This window comes from Falco peregrinus, chromosome 18 (assembly GCF_023634155.1).
Source record: "Falco peregrinus isolate bFalPer1 chromosome 18, bFalPer1.pri, whole genome shotgun sequence".
NCBI classification, from domain to species: Eukaryota; Metazoa; Chordata; class Aves; order Falconiformes; family Falconidae; genus Falco; species Falco peregrinus.
This window is the reverse complement of record NC_073738.1, coordinates 227,923-253,942: the sequence shown is the minus strand read 5'-3', so window position 1 is coordinate 253,942 and position 26,020 is coordinate 227,923. Positions and strand designations below refer to the sequence as shown.

Sequence of the window (26,020 nt, the reverse complement as noted above, 5' to 3'; positions counted from 1 at the left end):
ACAAAGCACACGCTTTAATTCTTCTATATTTTGGAAAATGTTTCTTCAGCTGTTGATGCAACTGAGTTTTTTCAAAGACTTGTCCTGCTAGAAGGGAACTCATTCAGGAACTCGGAAGAGGATCATTTCCTTCTTAAAACTCATCTTCCCGATGCTGCTGCTGCAGCAGTGTTTGTTTACTGGCTCTGAAGTGGGTCCTGAACTCCCTGGCCAGGGAAGCCTTCCCCACCTCACATCCCAGTGGCAAAGTAGCTTTTTGTAACACTTCTCAATATGTTCCTGGCATGGAAAAACCCCTTGTCTCCCACAGTCCTGGATTTATAGAGAATAGAATGAGCGTGAGAGAGGGGCTTGGGCTTTCAAGAGGCTGAATTTAATTTTTGCAGCAAAATTATGAGTCCTTTATTTGAGTACTTGCCCTCCGCATCTAAAAGTCAATTATTTTGTCTAGTAACATGAATAGTAGTAATTTATTGTATTTTATGACCTTCTTTGGAATACAAAGAGGTTATTGATCAGTTTTTCCTTCCCTAGCCTGCCTGTGTCCTACCACCACCGATAGCATGAATTCTGTCTAAAATCCACTGGGAAGAGGACTCTCCTGAGGCTGAAACACAATCAAGTTACTTTATGCCAGCATCTCTGTGTAACTTTGATGCTTTCCATCCTGTAAGCAGCACCTAGGTGCTAAAGCTCCATGCAAATGCTCAGGGTCCTCATCGGACAGAGATCTTGGTAAAAATAAAAAGTTACTGGAGCTTGATGTGCTTTGAAGGAGATTGACTTTTCTGATGGGTTGCTTGGTGTTTTCTGCAATTGTTTTATATTCGGGAAGTCTTATTCAGGGCACTTAAAAAATCATCGATTACTTTGAAAATTTAGAATCAGGTTTCTGCAGTAACTCTTAATTGCTATGAAAATAGCTCTCTGGTGACCCGAAGGTCCTCTCCAGCCCACCACACCAGTGTGATGTATTACTGACACACGATGTTTTGTCTTAGCCTTTTGCAGAGTGTTATTTGAGTTGCCCAGGTCATTCCCTGTCTCCAGCTAGTGGATATAGTGGGCTAACACAGGTGAATCCTTTCTGTTCTTGGACAATCTGTAGCAGCAGTGTGAAACTTGAAGGATTATTTGTGGTCTGGGGGGGAAAATATAGCATTGAGATTGTCAGAAGCTGTGATATGTGTTTTGCAGTGTCCTAGAATAGAAAATTCAAACTCCTCCTCCTCCTCCTCTCTAGGTGTTATAGAAGCATCATACTTCAAAGTATGAACATTTTAATATTTTAGAGCACTTAACATTTTCTGTGCCCTTTTATGAAGCTCTGTCCAGCTCTTTCCTGCCCTTGACAAATTTATGATCAGAATATAAAAACAATTAAGGAAATCACACCTGAGTAGTTGTTCTGGCGCAGTGGTCTGAAGTTTCTACATTCTGCAGCGGCCACAGCAGCCTCCCCTCTCGAGCATCCCTTTTGATGCTGCGTGCTGTGGATTTTCTCCAGAGAAGGTATTGTGGGAGTAGGTGAACGGGAGTGTTTCATCTTACAAAAAATGTTTCTTATGGGCTCTCAGCTACGTTCAGTATATTCATTATGACACCTTTCTGAGCATATTATTATTTTCAGTCCTGAACTACAGCTCTTGGCATTCATTCAAGACTGTGAAAGTTTGACATGAGGCATCACCTTGCCAGCTGTTAACAAACTGACATAAGCAGAAAGTGTCTTCTAAAGAATCTTCGGTGGTACAAACCGCAGTACAGAAATCCCAAGCCGCATATAGAAACTGAGCGCGGTGCTGCAGGAGCAGTCTGACGTGGCGGAGTTACACTCCAGCTGTACGTATGTGGTTGCACAAGTAAAGGTTGTAAATACTGATGATCTTGCTGTTGGTTTAATTCTCAACCAAAGCATTGGCTGCCTGCTGTTCCAAGAGCCTTTCCTCTCCAGTAAACAGATGGCCCCATGTTGGCTGGCCTTACCAGGGCTTAGTTTCACTAGCAAGTCAGTATTATCAAGCTGTCAAAGGACCCATCTGCCCCAAGCATCTGTCCTGGCATCCGCTGGTCTGTATGCTGGGAACCTCCCTGCTTTGCAAATCTCAGGCATATAAAACTTCTATATTTTTGTTTTATTTGGGGAGGGGATTGTAATTCATACCATCTGCCTCATGTGCTTAAGTGAAGGGATGTTACACTGGAAAACAAGCTACTAGAGAGAAGTAATCTTTTATGGTCCCCTGGTAGTCTGTGGTCTGCCATCACTACACCAGTATGTTTTACTTCGCTTTTTTTAAAAAAAGATGTGGGTTTGGACTCAAAACCGATGCAGAGATATTTTTTGATGTCAACACACAACTTGTGCAAATTCTGGTGTATTTAGTGCCTGCTTTGCCACTGACTGTCAGCTCTCCTTCCCTGTAACGTGGGGTGCTGCTGCCGACAGCGCCGGTTGGGATTGTCAGTGCCCAGGAGCTACTGTTTACAAACCTTTGTAGACTAAAAATGTCTCGTAAGTGGTGCTTAAATATTAGCTTAAGTTGATGCAGTCCCTGTTTGTTTATGGTGAGTCACTCACAGGGTGGTTTTCCTACCTTGAGTCTTATTATTTCTGATTAAAGGTGCTTACTGGCCGTTCATCAGCTCTGTTGGCCAGGTCCAAGCTTATGAACGCCATTGCCTTTTAATGACATACCTTCCGTTTTGGAGACAGCTGCTAAATATCAAACAGATGTTTTTGTAAAGATGAGGACAACAATTATTTTCAAGGCTTTAATGTTTTTAGAGAGGTGAAAATTTAATAGAATAAATAGACTCACTGGATATCCCTTATATTTGAAGCAATGGGGGAAAAGATGCATTTTGCTCTTGAAGCCTTTGGATATTTGATAAGCCTCATCAGAAATACTTCTGCTACTTTTTACATTCTTACATAAAACAAAGAATCATAAAAGTACACATTAACAAAACTTTCCTTCTGGTTTTCTCCTTTACAGCATCTTCAGCAGAGCCAAAAATCTCTCTTTTAAGCTTGCTTTCCTTCCTTTTATCTCTTACCCAGTTCATTTCATCTTGTGAGCTCAATATTTGAATTGTTCTCAAAAAGGCACTTCATGTTTCCGTGACTGCTCTTTCAAAAGTAATTAGTTACTTTGGCACATAACTGAAATTCTATGCTTAGAGGATAGGTTTTTGTTTTGTTTTGTTTTGTTTTCTGGAAGGTGTGGAGCATCTATTTGATAAAATTTGGATGTGGTAAAGACCCCTAGCTTGGTGCTTGACATTTTTGGAAATGTTTAGGGAACTTAATTTTTAAATATGGACTAAATACTTGGTAAAAGTATTGGGTCCCAACAATGCCTTCTGAAGCCAAGGTCAAATAAATTAGTATTTAAATGTGGCTGTACTAAACTGGCTTTGAAAAACAAACCAACCCAAGCCTTTTATTTCTTTACAGTCTTTATAGCTTTTATTTTGTCTTTTTGTAACAGATCCAGAACTTAATGACTGAGCTGAAGTTTTAAAGCTCATGCTAAAAAGTAGGCTGGAAAAAGAAAAGACAGTCTGCAGAATCAAGTTCGTGTTATAAAACTGAAGTATATCTCCTTAATATATTGAGCCTGGTGTATTCTCCTTATAAATTCTTCTTCGCCAGCTTGTAATTTTGCTGCTGTGTTTCTTACCCAAATATCTGAGTGAAGTAAGTGCTCACATATTTTGTCCATGGTTGTCCTCTTTCCTCTTTAGCGTGCCAAAATCCTAAATAAAGCTGTGTTGAGGTTTTTTATGTAATATGAAAAAGATTTGCATAAATGTAGTTATGATAATTTTTGTGGTTAGTTTTAATGTGTTGGCTTCATTTCAGTCCTTCAGATCCCTAAATCAGTTTTGATTTGCTATTGCTTAAACAGTGCTTTTTCCCCCTTTTTTCAAAACAAATGCGTTGAGAATGATCTGAGGCAAATTTCCCTGTAAATCTATTTTGTTCATAAAGTCAGGCTGAAACTGTTCGCTCCTGCCCATAGCTCAGTAGTTACGTGTAATAATTTATTATCCAAATAAGATGTTTTAATGCTAAATTAAGTAAGGGGGGAAAAAAAAAAAAAAAAGGATGACTGCTGGTGTGGATTCCCCGACTTACATTTCTTACCAAGCACTTGGGCTGGAGCCTCCAGTACAGCAAACTCTGCTGGTGTGTCTAGCCTGGCGCACAGAAGGACCAATGGCCAGAGCTCTGTGACTTGTCCCTTCATGTTCACCCTCAGCATGGCTCCAAGGGTTCTTGTGTCGCACGACCTACTCTGCCAGAGGTAACCCAGGGGTGGTTTGTAACCTGCTGTTGGGGTGTGGATTGCAACTGCTGTGCTATGATGGACAATTTCCAGGTATCCCCAGCATCAGCTGTGTCTGGGGACAAGATCAGATCACGCCCCAGCTGCCTTCTCCCTCAGTAAAACAGAGGTTCTGTATTAACAGCACTGCTAAGGACAGGCTCTGAGCAAAATCCTTTCCAGTTTTATGTCTTAGAAAGCAGTATTCCTTTCTTTTTGAGATGCTGCTTTTGACACCTGCAGAGCGTGGTGTGAGATTTTGGACTGCTTCCAGGGTTGCTCCTTCACCAGTGGGCATTACCACAACTTCCTACTGCTCTCCGTCAACTTGCAGTAAAGCCATGTGTGTGCTGTGTATAAATGTGTACAGTTTGATTTGCATCTTCAGAGTATGCAGCATCCCAAAGACTTCGTGTGTCCGGGATAAATCTCCATTCGATGGAGCCAGCTGGAGTTCAGAATTCTCTCCCTTGCAGATCTGGTGGCTGGCTTGTGCCTTTGTGTATCACAGGCTCCAAAGGGTAACACTGATGGGAACTGTGTTGTGCCTGATGCTATGAGCTGTGTTATCACTTCGAGATGCTTTAAAAAAAAAATACAAAAATTTCCACATTAGAAAATGTCACCTTAAAGAATCTGGCCTCAAAAAGTGCTGCTGGTACCAGGCTAATGGGGCAGGTCATATTTAGAGCTGTAAAGCCTGGAAATGATCAGTTTGACATGCTGATTTGCCTTAAAACCCTGGGTTTTTTGAGGCAGAACTTCTAGGGCTTGGAGATGTGTGTGTGTGTGGAGAGACAGCAAATGACTCTCAGCGCAACTGCTGCATTTCTTTGGAGGCTGTAAATGAGGTCAAACCTGAACAGTGGTGTTTGAACTGTGGCAAGGAGGATCTGCCATGACAATCCTTCTATTTAATGCTTCAGTCAGTGGCTCTGGTGTTTACCTTGCCACCCAGCTCGAACCTGATCGCACTGTAGCTGGCTCTGCAGCAGCTCTGAGGCAACTCCATGGTGTCCTTCAGGCACGGTAGAGCAACCTGGTTTTTCCTGGGAGTTCACGTGGGAGTGCCAGCAATTAGGGATGCCTTCAGCATCTCTGTGGTGTTCAGCTGACAGCTATTGCCAAGAGAAAAACAATGAACCATTTTTTTCGTGTGACGCTCGCTGGTTTGCTAAATAGTTCACAAAAAGTGCTTCATGTGCTGGGTTTGTTACCCATGTAGGCAAGGGGAGAAGCTTGGTTTGCAGAGCCCCTTGGCTCCCCGCAGTCTGTGGCTTGAGCGGGTGGGGAGGGGGTAGCTTCTGCTCTTTCATTACAGTTTGTTTCCTTCAAGGATTTTATTTGGGAGCTGCAGCACTGAGCAGAGCAGTAAATGCAGTCCAGGTGATACAAAACCAAATTAGAAAAGCCCAAACAGCACCTGCTCCTTCCACCTTCAGATCACATCTGACGTTGCACTCTACCTCAAAAGGTGTATGAGCTTGTCTGTTTTCATTGGCCTTTTTTTTTCCCCCAGCTAATGGGGAAAGTTGCAGTAGAAGGAGCTCCAAGTACACACCAGGCATGGTGAACAGCCAGATATTACTTCAGAAACAGAAAACTCCTGAAATGCTGGAATTTTCTAGGAGCATCATTTTCTAAAACATCCATCTCTGCTTATATCCCTGAGGACCCTGAGAAAACCAGCACGCTGCCTGCTCTGACTACTCAGCAGCCACAGTTTAGAAACAGTGTGCTAGTTTTTTAAAAGGCAGGATTGGACAGGAGATAGAAACGTGGGTTTGAAATAGCATTGCAATATCATTACTCCTGCGCATCTGACAATGAAACCAAGCCTGGTCCCCACCTTCCTGCTCATGCAACCACAATCCAGGTTTTGTTAAATATTTGGTAATATCCTTTTGCCCCTTTATTTTCCCCTTTTCTCCCTTCTTGAAGCTGTCTCCAGATGAACCATGTTGGTGCCAGTCGACCTGTACGGGCTGGCAGAGCGCCGTGTTCGTATGCTGGAGGGGAAGCAGCCACACAAACACAGGACCTGAGCAGCTTGCGGTGGTGGTCTTGCTTTGGAGCCAGTGGGATCCTGTGCCAAACATGGCAGCATCTTGGATCCAGCGTGTGCCGCACTTGGACTTCAGTGCGAGAGCACTGTGGACCACTCTGCAGTGAAGAGTCAGAAAATGGCAGATGATGCGGCTTGGCTTGATGGGTTGTCCTCCTTTTGGGGTTTGAGTGACCGCTGCAGTTTGGGCTTCTATCCACATGGTGAAGCTCTTCTTCTGGCCTTGGCACATCCCTCCGTTTGCCCTGCGAGCCTTGGCTTCCCAGCGCGGCTCAGATGGGAGGAGGCAGCTACTGCATGGACAACTGCCCTCTCCTTCTCACATCTCTCCTCTGTCCCGTCTGTACAAACACACAGTGCTCCCCAGAGCTCGTGGAATAAAGGGGTGATTTGGTTTTCTTCCCAATTCTCACTTTTTTTTCCGTTCTTTTTCCCCCCAGATCACACTGTAGAACTGGGCATGGAGAGGACTGGCGCAGGGAGGAAGTGCTTTGAGATTCATTTCCTGAGCACAGCAAACCTGAGAGGTGGGAAAAGAAATCAGAAAAGAAAGAGGATAATGCTCTGATTCCATTATAAACCCCCTTGGCATTAAATCGCAGTCTATATTTCCCTATAGCCCTTATAGCAGCAGCTGCCTCTCCATGCCCAGTTCCATGCTCGGAGATCAGGTAGCAGCTCTGCTAGGCGAGCGGTGGCAGTGGTGCACATGCTGCTCTGTGAGTGAGCTCATCTCTGAAGACTTGCCCGTGTCAGAGGTACAAGCCTGGTTTCAGAAAGGTAACACACGTTTCCCTCTGGAAATGCCACCTACCTTGTTGCTGTTGTGTGAATTCTTTTCTTCTCCAGCATTTCTCTCAAATAAGGACTCCAGTGACTGATAGCAAACTAAAACAACAAGAAAAAAAAAGACCCATCATGATCATATTTACTGGTGACCTACTTAAAATCCTCTTTCCTCATCCTCATTTAGTGTGTGTGCTAAAATGCTGGCTGGCTTGCAGTCTCCAAGGAATTGCTAGCAGAATGATAATGGATGCAAAATGTGGCCCCTCATTTGTTTAGTGGTAGTTTCTGAAAAGACATGTTTTATTTTTTTATTGCATCATTTAGACTTTTTTTTTTCTTCTCTCCACTTGTGATGTATTATTTCTGTTTTCGGTCTCCCTGCTCAGAAGCCTTTGTGTTCTGATTGCAAGCAGTGCTGCTGTTTGAAGAAGTGCCATTAAATCACAGGATGCCTTAATCTTTTTTGGTTTTGTTTTTGGTGTTTTGTTTTGTTTTGGGTTTTTTTTTGAGGAAAATTAGGCTTCTAGCTGTATCCTGGAGAGTCTGAGCTGTATTGTCAAAGGCCTGTGCTGAGCATCTTTTTTTTTTTTTTTTTTCCTGGTGACAATGATCCAACAGAGATGATTATTAAATGCTTTATACCTACTCTGGTATATTTTTGTAGGGTTATTGTAAATGGGATTGCAGTCCAGAGTAGAAAGTCATCAGCATTGTGCATATTGCACCTCTCAAGTTTTTCTCTTCCTGGTTTTCCTCTTTACAAATTCATTTAGAGGAAGGCTTGGGTGTTCCTACTTGCTCAGCCATGCACCGGACCAGTGCTGTTAGAAAGGATGTAGTTACACCGGCACACACATTCGTCTGTGGATACTGTGATTAAACTGTCTATTCTGGATGCTCGTGATTGAATGAGTACAGTACAGATAAATTGATCCTGCTTTTACAAACAATGTCAACAGGGTGATGTAGACATCCACTGAAACCTGTGTGTAAGGGATCACACCTGAAGTGTTCATTTCTAGTGACTCAAGAAACCTTCTGGTTTTATAAGTTCAGTCACATAAAGCATGCCATGTTTTCATGCCACTGTAAATTCTCTTACCCCGCATTGAAACAGAATTTATAAGCAGATGTATAAAAACACAACATAAAAAAAATAATTAACACTGGGTGGCTTCTGGTTCCTTGGCACCCAGTAACTGTGCTACTGGAGCTAAGCCCTGTTGTCTTTAGACATATATAAAAAAATCAGCTTCTTGCAGTCCAAATAATTCTTGTTTTCTCACCAAACACTTTTACATTTGGGGTCATTTTCATGTGCTGGCCTGGAGTGTGTGAGAAGCTAAGGGAGCATTTACCATCTTCTCCCAGACAGTTCCGGGTTACTGCTGTGTGCTGCATGCGTAGGGTAGGACATTGCTCCTGTGTTGTCCCTTCAGGAGGTGACAGTACTAATGGAGATGAGGGGAGAAGAGGTAATTACCTCCACTGTACTGGTAAAACCACTCGGTACTATGGAAGTTTAATTCAGTTTCTGGCTCCAGGGCACTAGCTTAAAATTAGACTGTAAGTAATGTTTTGTTCTCTTTCAAGTAGTGAGGAGGAGCTGGTCAGGATGGAGCATAAACACAGAAACAGTTTCCTGCTGTCGGAGTTGCAGACTGCTGATTCAGGAGGAGGAACCTCATCTCCTGGTGTGACTCCTTAGTCAGCTGCGGCCCATGGCTGTCATGCCCTGTCCTCTGGGTGGAATAACTCATGCGTGATGACTACTCTTTATAAAAAGTGAGTTAGAAGCCTTTGGAGTGGGTGCCACTGGCTCATAGGGAAATTGGGGTGCATGTGCCTGTTCTCAGGCACAGAGAGCACAGCATTGATAGTCCTCACCCCTCTTCCGCTGTGGCGCTCACAAACCGGCAGGAAATAAATAGGAATTAACCGGAAGAGCTGCCAGAAAAGTTCTTGCCACAAGATGTGACTCACTGGAAGGAAGACAATTGAGATTACAGTGAGGAATATAGTGTGCCTGGGTCTGTGTCCACAGGAGTTAATCTGGGCAGATTAAACAGAGTATTAAACAGAGCGAGCGGCCAGCAAAGGGGGCAGAAGGAAACAACTCCAATGTTATTGACCGGAGAGCCTTTGTTACAGCCATTGGGGTTTTAATGTATACCATCTTCATATGCACCAACCGACCTTATGGCTGTGCAGACTCTGATGGCCACTTTCACCTTAGAATGCACAAAGAGCATGTTCCTTGTTAAGAAGCATTGATCAGCAGTACTGTCTTATCTCCTTATCTTCTTTAATTTCACTTAATCTTCCAGAGCTCATAGTATAAATTAATATCCCTAGTCCACAGGGTGCCTTGCATAAAGCATTTTTACATATAAATGGCACAATATATCCTGTAACAGAGACATGATTCATAGGCTATTACATGTTAAATCTTAGGTGGAAGCCAGCTAACTAATTTATACAAAGTAATTAGATTCTGAATTAAAAGCACAAAAGATTTTTTTTTTCCTCTTCTTGCTTTTCCTTGTGTGAACTCAGAAGATGAGCTGATATTGGAGAAGGGGAAAGTGTTCTTCCTACTCCATCACCCTGTCCTGATACCTGCTAGGCAGTCTCGTGAGGCTAGGGGCAGGTTTATAGAGATGGCTTTGTCCTTATGCTGCGCCTCTGGGACTGCTCACCAAATGAGCTTCCTTCCAGAAATTACTGATTTGCAGGCAGGCCTCGGGGGGACTGTTCCTTCTCACAGAAATGTGTTATATTTGCGTTTCCGTGGACTGCTTCGACAGCGTAAGAATTTGCATTGATGTACAGGTAGAGAACAGCCAAAAGCAATAAAATGAAGCTCTTGTCCGTCCTCTTCTACCCACTTGGTCCACCTGATCCCCTGGAGCACGAGTTCATTCTTTTGCTTGTTTCTGTTTGGAGCTGCCAATGGGAGGAGAGTTACGGATCCTGCAGGACCTCAGCTGACACCACCTCCACACCTGGGGGATGGGTACCCGCAACAAGGCTGTGCTCCCCACCGCTCAGTGGCACCAGCTTGTGCTTAGATCCATCTCTGCTGTCCTGTGCACATGCTGGAAGCTGAGCCCAGGCTGGAGATGGTTTCAAACCAGGATACGTCCCCCAGCTTGGGTTTGCAGTTCAGAGCTCACGTACTGCTGTGTGTCTGCAAGGAGGCTGCTGCCTGGGAAGGCTGAGCTTCACCACAACCGGTGACTGCCTGTTAGACACACGACAGCAGTGTTTTACACTGGGGTCTTTAGGATTCAGGGTTGGAAATGCAGCTACTTAACCCCCAGCGCTATCTTCTCCTGACTGCAATTTCAAAAACTCTGGACCAGTCTCCCCAGCCAGCCAGCCTGGCTATTTTTAGCTTCGTTTCCCAGGGAAACATGGCTTTATGTGGCTGCTGTATCCTCAGATTTGACAGTGAGGGAGAGAGGTAGCAAAGATCATTGTAAGTTTTGTGAAAATCGCTCTTTCTGATTAAAGAGACAAGCTCTAAAATCTCTGTGCAGCCAAAGGCGGGGGTATTCAGCCTTCCTCCATCCCGGTGGGGAGTTGCTGCCTTGTTGCTTCATCAGCACACCAAGAAAAAGAAGCATCACAGCATGGAAATGCAAAGCAGGATGTATAGGGAGGGTGCTGAGGGACAAGGCAGTGGTGTAAGGAGTGTGAGGCATGTTTTGTTGGGGTTTTGTATTTATTTTTTAGGAAAGCAGGCTGTAATCATTACTTCACTCATAGAGCATCTCGCTTGATGGTTTTAATGGTAGCGTAATCTAAGATTCTTTTGTGGTGCTCTCCAGCCATGTGCAGGACATGGCAGCATCTGCTGAATGGATCCTTTTTTTTTTTTTTTTTTTTTTTTTTTATAATGTAGAAAAGGGGAAAGGAAAGGTATTTTGGTGCCTGAACCCAGTAACCCTAGGCTGCTGCAAACTTTCCAGCTACATGTTAGTGGACACACAGGCTCTGGAGGGCTTGGTATCCAAGCAGTGACAGTTCCTCCCAGGAACTTTCGAAGAAGGTAAAATGGGTGAGTAAAATGCTTAATCATAGATTTGTCACCTCAACAGCAGGGCATGTTCTGTTTTGCCTTGCTGAGTGTGTTATTTGGAGGGCGATGTGGGAGAGGATCTTCTGTTTTCCAGGGTTAGTCAACGTAAGGTGCATCCCCACCACAGGCACATGCTGTCGTGTCTCCACATGAAGTGGAGTTCTGAAGTAGACTGAACTAGTAGACGAGAGTAGAATTAATTCACCTAAGGAGAGGTGTTCAATGCAGTTTTTAAATCCCTTATGGTATGTAAGGAATCTGCATGGGGCTGGTAGGTGGGACACAGGTTCTACAGGGGACTCATGCCTTTCTGTGGCGGCAGCTGGAAGCAACAGGATGTAGCCCAGGGTCTCTAAAATGGCACTACAAGCCTGTGTTAGGGCTTCATTCCACCATCCATCTTCAAATCTGCACAGAAGATGTCTCCACAATTTTAACTGATACTGCTTTGGGGCAAGCGGGGCAGGGATGTCATTCCCCAAAGCCTTCATCAGCTACTTGTATTTGCTTAAGTTCTATGCTTGCAGTGTGGAGACATACACGTTTGCCCAGCTGCTGGTCTGTGTTGAGTCTGGCTCAGACTGGAATTAATTTGCTTTATAATAAGGAGTTACATGAAGACTTTTGAATGTTAATAGTCCTCTTGTGCCTCTCCTACAGTTCCACTGGTACTGTATCTTGCAAATTGGCCAAGAGAAACCATGAATGACAAGACAGAGGAACAGGACACGTGTGGATAAGCTCGGAACGGGGCAGAAAAGACAGCTTGGAGGGAGTATGCTCTAAAGCAAGCTTAGGCGAGTCCAGTTCTGAAACCTCAGTGGGGCTAAAGTGGGACTGAAGTGCCCAGCTTAGCTCCACGCTCTACTCATGTAGGCATTTGCAAAGAGTAGATGTTGGGGAGATGTCACATCATGCCTGACAGTGAGTAACAAGGATCTCCCACTGGTGTGAAGATACCTACTGCAGCTGGAGGTTGAGCAGCTGCGTAATTATGCAGCAAGTGATTAGTGCTGATGACTCCTCTCTGTACTGGGGGCTTCAACTTTATTTTTGTTGCATGCATATGAAGCTGCTGCTGGCAGTGGCAGCTCGGCAGGAAAATCTGCCTCTCTGGAGTGCCGGCAGTGTTGGGTGAGGTGGAGACCGAAGAGCACAAGGCATCGGGAGCCCTGGTGTCTGTACGCATGGAGAGTGGCAGGACTTGTTTAGATGCTGGTTTAGGGAGCCGTGGGACATGCAAGAGGAAAAGGGAGAGGCGTGTGTTTTCTGTGGCTGTGCCCAGTCTAAGACAGGGCCAGGAGCTGCTGGTATCACTGCCTACGAGTGGTGGTGGGGTGCAAGGTGTGAGAAGCCTTGATGCAGACTGAGGTGAACAAGGCAGGGTCATCACTCTTATTCCTGTCTAGGCTGTTGCCACATATTTGCTGTAAATAAAATGGAAGTGCTTTTGTATTTATGAAGTTTGAGATACTTGGTATGGTTAATGACCTTGAGGTTACACCCAAAACTCTGTTACTGTCTCTTCTAGCTGTGACTGCCAGGCCTGAGCTGCTACTCATCCTTCCACCTGGCCACGAGCACGTTACAACCACCAGGCAAGCCGTCTCCTAACAACCTTGCTGCTCTTAGCTCAGCCTTGCCGATGTGCAATCCTGTACCGTGCCAACGTGTGCTAGAGGGAGGACTGGGGATGGAGCTAATAAGTGGTTGGAAATGGGTGGCTTTAAAGATGTTAAAATGCCAGGTGCTTTTGCCAGCTTCCCAATATTCCATCTTCAGAGCCAGGTAGCTGTAAGTGTGGCTGCGTGTGCTCCTGACAGTTCATAGGTGCACCTGTAAGTTAGGGAGTTCTGCTGGTGAACTCACATTTAAACCGTTTGTCTTGCCCACGGCATTACTGGTGTGGTTTGTTCATATTTATGTTGAGAAAACCAGCAAAATTAATGAATGTTATCCAAACACAGAGAAGGTTAGTGCTGATGGCTCCATGTTTGTAAACTCTCTGTGACTCTGGATTTGTCATGTAGGGTAGACTGTTCATGCCAGTCGCATGTCATTTATGATCACACATCTTGACAGCTAATAGCAATGAATTCACTTTGTTGTATGCTAGTAGTTACAGCTAAATATAGAGTGTGAAATGGCAGGGTAGCCAACACTGACCCAGTTTTTGGGTTTGCTGTGGTGGGGTTTTTTTTTGAAAGACTTGGTAAATGAGATATAAAGCTGTCTACCTGTCAACTTAGCTTCTAAGGGGTGCTCTATTTGCAAGAGACTGTTCCCTGATAAGCCAGCATCCTTCAGGCTTGGTTAAAGATTTCAACCAAATTTAACTCCATGCAGACTTGACTGCAGATTGGAAGGAAGTTTGTAAGAAGCTGAGTGATCCTCTGTCCATCCAGAGTTCATCCACTGTTTTTCTTCCCATATGTGTAAATCACCTTAAAGCAGAGGTCCTTAAACTTTTTAACCAGGGGGCCGGCGTGCGGATGAAGTGGCAGGCAGCCATCTGCGGCTGCTTGGTTTCCCCCCTCAACCCCCAGTGGGGGGGCGGGGGTGGTCTGTAAATACCGGGGGCCAGATTGAGGACCCTGGGGGGCCGTATCTGGCCAGCGGGCCATAGTTTGAGGACCCCTGCCTTTAAAGCCTTTGTCCTGAGCAGGAACCTAAAATATTTGTGTATGCTGCACCGGTGGTGCCAGGCTCTGCCCACTTGCATTTAGCCTGGCCCAGATGAAAGAGTTTCTGTGGCAAATCCCAGGACAATTTACTGTGCTTGCATGGATGGTTTGTACACTCTGATCTGTCGTAGCCCTTGTTTTGCTTTGTTGTTGCTGCTGGGGAGGTCACTGAGCTTCTCGGGGACAGATCCCCCCCCCAAATGGGGATGTGCAAAACCCCAGTAGACACCCAAGTGAGCCAAGTCATGGAGCACCTGAGCTGGGCTACTCGGCCCTCGGGGTCTGCTCATGCCAGGAGCATTGGATGCTTGAAAATCAATTAACTTCTGACTTTAAAGCTTATTAACCCAGAATAAAGACATCTGTAGTCCTGGGTCAGAGATGGTTTATGAGTAGTAACAAGGGAAGGAATTAAGATGTAAGCCTGAAAAAGGTGTGTTACAGGTTAACCTTGCATTTGTGTTTTACTCATGGAGGTTGTGCTTTTTAACAGAGGCGGCCATTGCTCCTAGTAGGCACTTTAGCAGCAGTGGGACAGATAAAACCAGGTTGCTTAAGGATCCTTCTCTTCTAAAGACCACCACTGTTGGTGTAAGGGCTGATTCCTCTTCTCTCCGCTTGTCCTGCCACAACAACCTCCCAGGCAAGAGCTGACGTGTTATGCGGCCAGTGTGGAGAAATACCTGTGCTTGCTTGACAGCAGCCAGCAAAAAAGACATGGAAGGGCTGAGTCTGGCTTGCCTTTCCATCAGTGAGGTATTTTTTTGGATATGTCTGGCACTTAATCTTTCACTTGATTTATTTACTAGTCTTCTCCCTGTGAGATTTAGGGGCAGAGTGGGGATGGACAGGCAGACAGGCAGCACGATCGTACCAGCAAAGGTAACCAGGCTGAAATGCGCCTTCTTTTTCAAAAGGCAAAATGGCATTTCCTCTTTCACTCACAAATAATGTCAGCAGAGGGAAGCTTGGGAAGGAAAAGGTTAAGCATACAACACCTTTGTGGTTTGTTTTACCAAGAGCTTATTTTTACCAGTAAACTTTCAGGGGGAAAGTTTTTGACTTTACTCTGCACTTAGAAAAGGTCAGCTCCTCTCCCAAGCAGTCCTCGGTGCCAGTCTCTGCTACAGGGTCCGCTTCCAGACGGAGCCTTTGCCGGCCTCACCGCAGCTGCCCCGTATGCTCTGTGAGCTGTTGTACCCTCACCCTTTTGGGGCGACCTCATGATGAATTGCTGTGGGTCAAACTGAATTCTTGCCTGTTAGGTCTTGGGTTGCTGTGTAATTTTACCTGTCCTTCATATATACCGTATCTCACAGTGTGCTTATCTCTGGTTCTCAGAGCAGTGACCTGTCCAGATGAGGGGACGTGAGCAGCCGGGCTGGGATTTCCTATGATGTGACTGGTATAAATGTCAGGGGACACAGGGCTGAAGCTTTGTGGAGTGGAGCAGACTTGCTGTGAAGGGGACAGCATCCACCTCTCCAAACACTTTGTGCCCTTTTTCTATAAGGACAGCTGTCTTGAACATCATGTTCCGCTCCCCCGTGCCAAAAAGCTGTGCCAGTACAGCTGTGACTATACAAAAGGTATTTTTTTCAGCACTGCATCATTCCCTTTGTGCATCTTCCCACCTCTTGCTGACAGCTGTTCCTGGGAAGGTTTGCATTTAGTCTAAGCCTTACTGAACTGAGTGCCTCCACAGGGTTTGCACTGGGTTAGCTAAATAGTTTTAATTAAAATGGAGTTCCTTTGTGTCTAGACAGGTTGTGAATGCAGGTGGGTTTCATTATGTAGCCAGTCAGCGAAGGATCTCCAGCTGTAGCTTTGCTTGGGATGACACACTCGCCCCGTCTCATTTGAGGTGTGCCATGCTTTACCCAGCTGCTGTTGAAAGAGGGCTAATGGGCTTTGTTTCGTTGTTTCATCTGAAGCTCCATCATCCTCCTTGTTTTGTTTCCAGCAGACACAGAACTGCTTTTTCAAGGTACTTGCCCAGCTGGAATATCCCTAAATATGCATAAAGTCCCAAGTCACATCTTCACAGATTCCCATAAGCGAAGCATTCCAGAATGTTTAAGCAGGGGTTGTATAAATTTTTAAACAAAGGTAACAAGCCAAGGAAGAGGTGGTGGGTGATGAAATGAAGGTGAGAAAAGAAGCAAATTAGATCCCTGATGCGTAGCTGCCCTTTCTCCAGCTTCTGAGGCATTCTCACTGCTAATGAGTGTGATTGCTTTGGCTGTGTCAGCAGAAACACCTTTTGCTGGCTGCTGTCAGCAGGCGTTGTCACCATTGATGGTAGCAGTGACTGGGAAGAGACTGGGATGTTTTCAGACCACAGGTATGTACATGTGATAATGCACAGCAGTGTCTGCTGATTTTTCCAAATCATGAATTTCAAAAAGAGAAAGATTTTTTTTCTGCAGAGTAGTTGAAAGGCAAAAGGCTTTATTTGCTCCGTTCTCCCTTTGTGCCCCCATCTCGCCTGGCACCCCCGAGACAGTGGCCTTTTATCATATGGAGTGAGCTGCAACCAGCTTTCATCCTGCAACCCAGTAGGAAGTCATACCAAGTGATGCTTGCCTGTCTTGGACTTGAAGACCAATGTCTGATTCGATTTCTTTTCCAAAGATGCAGGATGGTTTTATTACCAGCTTAGGTTCCTGTTCATCTATATTACCTGATTCATACCACATGGGCACAAGGACAACATTATAGGGAGGAATTTTATGCACAATTACAGTGCGTCTGTGGCTTGCAGAGCTTGCTGTGAGCTATGGAGCAGTAGGGCCATTTCTTAATTTATTCAGAAAATACTTTTAAATGGTATGTTGTTGATGTTACCCTAGATTGTGGGTAATGATACAGAATATCAATAAATCTGTTAATTAAATCCACAAGCTCTTTTCTAAGGAAAGAGGAGGAGATGCAAAAGAAAGTGGCTGGAACGCAGGGTTTGTGCAGGGTTCCCTGTGTCAGCAGCCTCTCCGATGGACCAGCGTGGGGTCAGTGCTCCTGAAGTTTTGCTTTGCTCACCCTCATGTGGGCTGGGAAATGCCGCTATCATCGTCTCGTCTCTCTCCAACTCTGCCAGGACTCTCATCCCTTTTGGCATCCCTAGGAGGTTGGTTGCCAATGATGTGTTACTGCATCTCCTGCTTGAGTTCAAAGGAATTAGGTTAATGAGCATAAAGCAGCAAGCAGAAAGTCAGCCATCAAATTATATTGGCGCTTGTTTGCTCCCTACTAAATTTCCCACTTCATCCATCTTTAATTCTTGTGATGTAGGCAATTAAATACAGCAGCAATAAACCTAGAAAAACTGTGGTGACCTTACAAGTTAAATTTAGTCCTTCTCTTTTGTGTAATGTGGTCTTCAGACGAGGCTGGAAACTGTATGAGAATGAGGAGGTGTGGAAGGGGGGAGACCAGAAATTAGTGGAAAACTTCTTGTCTGTGGGAATAAAATTGAATATGGAGAGAGGCTGTAATATTCTAAAATCCTCAGGTACTTCAGCAGGCTTGGAGGAGAGTCAGCAGCCCAGTCTGTCAGAGGAGCAGCAGCTCGGGAAAGCTGCTCAGAAGAACAGCTAAATCAGAAGTAATTGTTATTGGCAGCCTTGGCTTTCATGCTACTGAGCGAGATCCTGAACTGGGGCTCACACAAGATGCTGCTTTTGTCTGGAGGAGCAGAATCGGGGAAGCAGCATTGGAGCCCCGCTGGTGGACAAACAAGGCAAGGAAAAGGAGCTTCTCTCGGCTGCTGCTATTGCATCATGCAGATGATGGCATAGGCCTTTGGAACAGAAAAGGGATGCTCTCTCCATCTGTTGCTGGAATAACATGCACGATAGTACAGACGTGACCCAAGAATCAATCATTTGCTCTCAAGGTGTTTAAATTTTAATTTGAAGAGCGTCCTCTACCAGGAACTGGGAGAGAGGCACAAATGCATCGGGGAGGTTCAGGACAGCAGCAGCATCTTCTAGCAAACTGCCCTGCAGCATTTCTGCACAGGCTGTAAGCCGTCCTTTGCTGCAAGGTTGGCCCCGGGAGTGTTTAGTGAAGGAGTGCCAAAAATGCTGTTTGCAGAAAAGCCAGGGAGCTGAGGCTGCTTGTCAGCGTGAGACACGCTGCCCTTGCTGACAGGCTGCCTTTCAGCTCCCACATTTGGCTCGGAAAGGGCTTTCACCAGCCCGCAGAAAGTAGCACATTAAAGCTGTGCCATGTCAAATTTTAAAATTTGCTTCTAAAGAGAAATGCCTGATGAACTTCTAGTGTGGTGTTTTCATCTTGAGCTGCTGACAGCGTCCACATCCTGTGTTTGGGTTTGCTGCGTGTTGTCAGTTGAGCTTGAAAGAGTAGGAATTAGAGGTCAAAAGTAAGAGTTACAATTGAGGGCTTTTTAATTGTAACTCCTGACTTAATTATTCTTTTTTAGCATCGTTAAAAATATTCAGGGAGCTTGTGGAGTTGAGCACATCCTGTAACTGCATGTGTTGGGAAAATGTATTTTTGCAAAGAAAGGCTGTTCTGTTCTCCCATGACTCAGGCATGGTGATTTAGAGCACAAATAGAAATGATACAGCAGAGAGAGGATGTTTCCTCAGTAAGGAAGGTGACGGTGGGGGTGTGCTGCAGTTTCATATCCTTGCATGTTAAAAGTATAACATTTTTAGCTTATGCAAATGTTTCACTTCCTCCTCATATGGCAGCAGTAACGTAACTGAACCCAACACCGGAGATGATACTATCATAAACTCTTCTGATCTAGTCAACAAGATGCCAACATTTATTTCAATGCTATTAATAATCTTAACTGGCAAGGATCTTTATCTGTAAAATGGCATAATATGAGTTACATCTTGTGTTTGTAATGGAGCGGTTATCAGAACTTACATATGAGATTTGCTCTTAATATTTGGGATTGAATTATTTTACGCAGCCTTGACTCAGCTCATGGAGACAGAAGCTGGGCTGTGCAGATGCCGGCTAAGGAGCCGCTGCCACACTGCCTGCAGTCTGCCTAATTCAGTCTCCTCTTTAGCATAAGCATTACAGCATTTGGCCTTTCTGCCTGTCTGCAGGGATGTGTTGGTATGTCCAATGCATTCCACTGCAGTCCTTGGTGTGCTCAGTTTAATTTAGATGAGTGTGAATTAAGGTACCCTTAAGTGTAAATACTCATTCAAGCTGTGGTTGGTGGTTGTTTGTTGTTTTTTTTTTAAACTCAATATTGTAGAATATTTTAATCGACTTTATTAACTGTGCAAACACAGCAATTCAGTCAGTGCCAGTTAAACCTCAGAAAGGAATATTTTTCTCCAGGTGGGTTGGACAAGCTGCTGCCTGCCTTGGGAGTGATCCCCATTGCTGTGGCCCACCCCAGGAGGGGAGCAGCCCCCCAGCATCACCCGGGGAGAGGGGGTGAGGCTGCGGAACAGCAATGCTTTGCAAGTATCTCCTTGTGATGCAGCCAGAGCATCTTTTGTTTCAGCCTTTCTAGGAAACAGCTGGAGCAGAGCCAGTGAGGAAGGGATGGGAAGCGGGGGGTGGGGGGCATGGAAAGCCTGGGCTGCGAATACAGGTGTGCACAGGGGCTCCCCCGGCAGAGGGGAAAATGGCAACCCTTTGTACCCCGACCACCAGACAGCATGAGGTGGCTCAGGCTGCCCGTGCTTCCTTGAGGGTGACAGTAATTTTGGGGACAGCAAGGTCCCCTGAGCGGGGGATGGTTACCATGGCTACAGCAGCATCATCTCAGGCACTCACTGTCACACCGAGTTGGTGATTTAATGAGTTCATTACGAAATCCTCCAAAATAATAATAATAATAATAATAATATGAAAATGGCTTGGCAACGGTGGGGCCCACTGAGCCCCTGGCCAGCAGCGGAATGGCTGTGGGGCTGCTGCTGCCCCTTTCTCCATCTGGAAGCCACACTCAGGATTCCCAGAGCAGGGATGAGAAGGAGGGAGGTGGAGGTAACCTGCCTGCATCCTCGTGGGCTGGAAGGGAGGGCATTTTTCTCTTATTTTTAGCACTGTGTGCTTCAGTATGGCATGCTGGATAGAAACCCTTAACATAAAAATTACTCAGTGCTCTGAGAACTCCCCCTCATCATCTGCAGCTGCAGTGAGTTGATGGAGGCTCTTCAGACCATACAGAAATGGGGATATAGCACCAAAAAGCCTATTTCTTACAAGTACCATGACTTTGGTTGTTTCTTCTGCAGTATGTGATTTCAACAACAAAAGTCTTGTTTTTCAGGCTACAGCCAAGCTTTAGCCCAGGCTGTAAGTCTGTGCAGCATTGTGGTACAATATATAGAGAGTGATTTTCCATAATTAGCCCTACCGTGGGGCTGAAGTGTCCTTTCCAATTATTACAATATTTTTCTCCCTTCCCCTCCTGTAATATTTTCTCTCTCTTACTGGCCAGAGCTAGAGCAGGAGACAAATCTGTTTCTGCATGTATAAAGGTTACATTTTTATAGTTAACTAAATGCTTTAACACATAGAGACAATAACACTATCTTGTTAAAAATAAGAAAACTCCTCCGCCTTAGTTATGTGGCAATTACAGAAAAAAAATGCATCTACTGGAGCACTCGGCTGCAATTTAAAAGTAAAATTAAAATTTAGTTCTGTTTGTCTGGTTTGACAAGATTTATTGAAATCTTTCATTATGCAGCAGGTTCAAGAAAACCTCTCTCCAAAGTACACATGCAATTTAGAAAATGAAAGCCTGAAACAGTTTATTATTAGAAGGTGGGTTGGATTTTGTAGGGTTCCTACAAGAACATATGTAATCTTGTACATTTTGGATATTTTTGATGAAGCTATTAAATTCTTGGCATACAAACCTATTATTGAAACAGTGATTTAGGCTAAGACAGGATAAATACTTTGAAGTCTATTTAATTGACTTAGTTCACATTAGAATTCAGTCTCAGGCCTAAGACTAAAAAGCATTTAATTCACAAATTTTCCCTTCTGTGTGTTTGGAGGTGCCGGCTTCTTGAACGGCAAGGGGCTTTAGGGATGGGTCCCCGCCAGAGGGTCTGCCACAGTCGGGCAGAGTGGCAGTGTCTCATGGTAGTGGGACCAGCAGGTTGCAGTCTTTAGAGACTTTTTTGCTTGTATTAGAAGCTTCAAGTCGGAAATATCTGACTTTCTGCGTTGCTTCTGTTGCATCTAATTCTGTGTAATATTGTTGTTGTGGAAATGTGGAGTCTTCTCTGGCTTCCTTCATAGTACATCTTCACTGGAGATCTCACTCAAGAAATGAGTTCGGTGTCCACATTTGCATTCAGCAAGTATGTCTGCCAAGGGGAAACTGCTCAGATACATATTGAAATCTATTTTTATACAGTCCATATTATGTTTTTATTGTCCTGTTGGGTTTTTTTCCTCCTGTTCACGTTACCATGTCTGTCTGCATTATTTTCACATCTGTTGGCAGATACGCCTATGCTTTTCAGGCTTGGTGAAACACTGTGTTTTTTCGAGGTTATTTTCTCTGTACCTGCAATTAAGTTGGCGTGTTTTATTTGACCTGCAAGTAAAACTATGTGCTGAAATGAAAGCAGGTGCCATGTTTGTCAGAAGAGAAGCAATGCACTTCAGATGCGTCATAATTCCTCTCTGAAGCACTCGCAGGTGCAAGTCTGAGCACGCCACGTGCTGGTATGGTAAGGCACAGTACAGGTAGTGCTGGTCAGACTGGGCTGCCTAAACAAATAGCCACAGTAGCCTTTCGGATAGTTCAGGGCCAGGAAGCATCTCCTGGTGGAAGGTACTTCCCCGGAAAAGTTTTCTATGCTGCCAGAGGTTATACCAAATTCTCCATTTTGTTTTTTCTCTCCTCTTTCAGACAACACTCACGTTATCCCCACCTCTGTGATCTCTTTGCATTATTGGTGCACCTGGCTTTGGATCTTGTTTTCAGAAGGGATTTTGGTAGGACCATACCTGTGTGCTCCAGCTGGTTTGGGGCATCCTTCCCGGCATGGCTCTGGGGTTTCTCTGCGTCCTAGCAGCACACATTACAGCAGCACTGCTCATGACTTTCCGAAGACCACGTTCAGCGTGGGAAGAGCCGTAGAGGCTTACCCCTGTGCATGAGGAACACCAGCAGTCACCCTGTCATGTTTCAGAGCAAAATAACCCCTTTGAGTAAACGCCCAAAATGAAGGGTTTGAGAGATCAGTGGCCACAGACCATTTGGTTGCCTGCCAGGATCTGGTTTAAGTAGAGTAGAGCTTAAGAACATGCAGTAGATTATTTTATCTTGGGTATTTAGGCATTTTTTTAGCAATATCTTGCAGGAATATGTAAAAATGATTGAATATCCATTTGTTGATGCAAACTCAAGGTCAGCTGGTCAAAACAGGATCCTGAGCTTTTCAAAGGAAGCCTGTTCACACTCCTGCCTTCCCTAAACTACTACATTTAGGAGTTGGGGAAGTACAGTGCTCAGAGCTACTGTCAGTCAACCAGGCGAGAAAAGACTGAAATCTATTTCATATCATTGTTTTTAAATTTCTGCTGGGAAGAAAAGCAGACTGTTTCATGCATACACAAAAGTACGTGCAGGATACCACCACTGAGTTTGATTTGGCAGCGTCAGCTTTGCCATGTGGCAGGGATCAGGTTCTGATAGTTTCTTTCCCTGTTCCTTTGTGAAACATAAAGCCATGTGGATGATCACTGATCTCCTCAGGGTAATCCCACAGGGAGCCGCAGCCGATGTGGTCAACACTGATAGAACAACCTTGGCTCTTGAAATTTGAATTGGTTGTTTGAACTGAAGCGTAATATGGCATATAAGTTCTCTGTATTTAATCTGATAATTATTAATTGCCAGCATCAAACAAAAAGGTGGGATAACATAGAGTCCCCCTTTATAATTCCCCAGCATTAGGAAAGGTGTGTCAAGGAAGTGGTTTCTTCTCTCCAGTGTCTTCATAAATTCCAATTTCCTAGGTAACTAAGTGGTATCTTTGGGGTAATGTAAATTAAAATACAGCAAGACTTCCAGGTAAAGCCATGAGCTTGGTGAGCCACTCCTGACAGTGCAATCAATGCACCTTTTGTGGTGCAGAAACTTCCCAGCAAAATAGGAGTGAAAAGAAAACACCGAACCAGCTGGCTGTGAGTGAGGCTTGGGGGCTTTATGTTCCTGCTGCTGTTACTTTTTACAAACAAATATTAATACTCTGATATTAAACTTCTGGTGTCTCCGATGTGAGTTATTCGTTCAGCATCCTGACCCTGAAAATAGATATGTGTTGAGGCCACTTGAGAAACATCTGGCATTGGAGAAGTGTTTACTGTAAGCTTGGCTGCGAAGCTGCGTGTTGGAAAATCCTCTCCAGCCTCCTTTGCCTTCAGAGTTACAACTGTGGATGCCTGGGCTGCTTCAGGACTGAGCTTTCACAACTTTAATTTTGAGCTAAATTCTTTTCTTTGGAGTTATTGACTTGTCTTTTATCAGATTTCTTCTACATAAAAATCAGAAGAAAATATGGAGGTGACCCCATAGCCAGCAAAGGTGCGCATCAGCAGCCAGAGAAAGCAGCTGAATCCCTCTCCCCAGCACAGGGTCCCAGGCACAGAGGTGGCATGGCTGCCCCAGGTGGAAGTGTTTCACAGCTGGCTTGCAGGTGATAGCTGCAGGGAAAATCTGCTCCCAGACTGCACTGAAAAGAGCTGTGCTGACATGGCAAAGGCTGCTGGAGGTCCTTCCCCGAGGCCGTGGTATCTCAGGGTGTGTTGCTTGCTGCAGCTGTGGGGTTCAAGCACACTACTCGTGTTTTGCAGCGCGGGGTGTGTTCAGATTTGATATTTTGAGGAACAGTGAGGTGATTCGGTCTGGGGCTGGGACCCAGTGGGTGAGGTCACAGGCTGGGAAACAAAAATTTCCTGTCTTCCAAGCAAAGCGCTTTCAGCATAGTTGGCCTTGGTGAATGTCCTCTGCTGAAGCTTTTGCTCCTTCAAAATCTAAAGCTCATATAATGCCTTGGAAACCAACGCAACTGACTCACTCTAAGGCTGATCTCTTTGGAAACTCTAAACCTGCTTGAGTCAGGGCTTGTGAAGTCAAGAGGGACTCTCTCGTGGCTCTCTGGAGGCAATCTGGAATTGCTCTCCAGGATCACAGCAGGATACTAAGTAGAATTTGCACCCCATCTCCTTGAAACGTTGTGCTTTGCACAAGGGTAAAACCAGAGAGATGCTGCCAACAAAACTGAAGGAAGTTAAATGCAGTATCCCGTCTGGTACCTTGAGAGAGAGAGAATTCTGTGAAGATGATTTGAGAAGTCCCTGATAATCTTCAAAGGGAAACAGCAGCAGGTCATTTAGATCTGAGATCTGTCAAACCAGCAATCTACCTTGAAAGCATTGTGCTTCTGCGATTTAGGGATGCAAAAAATGGTCTCCTGACACTATGAGCAAGGAAATTCTGTATATTTATGAGAGGGAGGATTTCTAAAGCAGAGTATTTACTCACAGTAATGAGACGTTACTTAGCGTGGTGGTCCTTGCTTCTGCTTTCCATAGTTCAACACAGAAAATGAGGCACTAGAAAAGTTTTCACAAAAGACCTCCAAGAATGATTTAAAATGCAGGAAACCGAACTACAGTTAGCACTTGATAAGCTCAATCTGTCAGTTTGTAGAAGATTAGTTTCAGAGTTGGGTCGATTGTCATTTATGAGTACTTGACAAAAATGTTTCTGCCTGTGTATGTAATACTTAGCACAATTTCTTTTAGGGCTGCAGTAGAAACTTTGACACAAAGTCTTGAAATGAGAGGAGCAACCTTGGTCATGTCTGAGATGAGACAGTCTTGTTCTATTTTGCAGTCTGCCAGCCCCAAACCCATCCGGTGTCACCGCCTGAGCCAAGCGCTAGGCTGCTGCTGTTGAGGCAGGGAAGGGGCAGGGAACGCTGACCGGTGCTGCGTGGTCACAATGTCCCTGCTGAACCCTGAGGGAAAACTTCAGAAGGATCTTTTCGAGGTCATTCGGATAAAATTTGCCTACTGCAGTGTGTTGGGAGATGGTGGCAAAGGAAAGGTGAGGTTCTCAGGAGGTGGCCTGACTCCGGAAGAGAAGGTGGAGGGGCAGGACAGGCTGGGCACTAGGAAGCCCCCAGCTGCGAGCCCCCAGCAGCATCCCTGTTTGTCGAGTTTGTGGCTGCCTTGCTCTCTGTCCTGATAATCCTGGGATAACCTTGGCAGCCAGTGCTCTCACCTCACCTGAAGAGCCTTCTTTGGCTGCAAAAACTGCTGCAGTTGCCAAAGCTTCCCAGCATTTCCAAGGGGCTGAGGAGAAGCCATCATCTTCTCCTTGCTCCACCACCAACTCTCTGCAAAGACCCTGCCAAGGAGGCATAAAACCAGCAAAAAACCCTCCGGCTGTGCCGGGCCGGGCTGTGCTTGCCACCTGCCTAGCTGGCAAGAGCTGCACAGAAGCAGGAATGTTTTTCAAGAGATCAGTCAGAAACATGGAATTTCTTCCAGAAATATCATGTGTCCAACACCCCTGACAGAGGTCTAGGAAAGGTTTATTCATCTGAATTTGGACTGGAGTCCAAATTTGGCCCTATCAATTCTCTGATCTGCAATCTTGATGGGAAGGAATGTTGCAGGGGGAAAAAATGGGAAGGCTAGGCAGGGTGAGCAAAGCAGTACTGGTATTACTTACACAAGTGTTGTAGTCACCAACAATGAGGGTTTTATGCCAGCCACTGCTGTGCACAAAGAGGAGTCTTGGCCCAGATGATGACAATAAACTGGCTGGTGCCCACTGCCAGGGAGCAGCAAACCTCCTGCCAACGGAGATTTTGCCAGCGTCTGGGTACCAAAAATCTCCCCTTCTCCTTAAACTGTGACATCCTTACTTTCAAATATTTGTCTTGATTAATCTGCTCATTAGCAAATCTGTAGCTTTCAGAAGGCTTGTGTGGTATGGGTGCCCTGTCACAAGCGCTGTTTGTCGCTTGGTCCAGCCTGGGCAGAGATCTGGCGACACCACCAGTGCAGGGGCGGTAGC

At 45.1% G+C, this 26,020-nt stretch overlaps 2 protein-coding genes across 5 annotated transcripts in view; one reads left to right on the top strand and one right to left on the bottom strand.

The window, feature by feature from the left end:
• Positions 1-26,020, bottom strand: part of LOC106112343 (endoplasmic reticulum-Golgi intermediate compartment protein 3-like) — a 152,117-nt gene that overhangs the window by 86,154 nt on the left and 39,943 nt on the right. The gene's annotated exons all lie outside the window — the stretch shown is intronic.
• Positions 1-26,020, top strand: part of MYO1D (myosin ID) — a 163,946-nt gene that overhangs the window by 111,370 nt on the left and 26,556 nt on the right. The window contains exon 22 of one of the 2 annotated variants that reach the window (XM_055789790.1): positions 535-1,314. The exons of the other annotated variant lie outside the window; for it this stretch is intronic. Coding sequence (XP_055645765.1) covers positions 535-562 — 28 coding nt within the window. The 3' untranslated portion in view covers positions 563-1,314. Of the gene's footprint in view, positions 1-534; positions 1,315-26,020 lie in introns of those variants that run through there. 2 annotated transcript variants of the gene reach the window in all.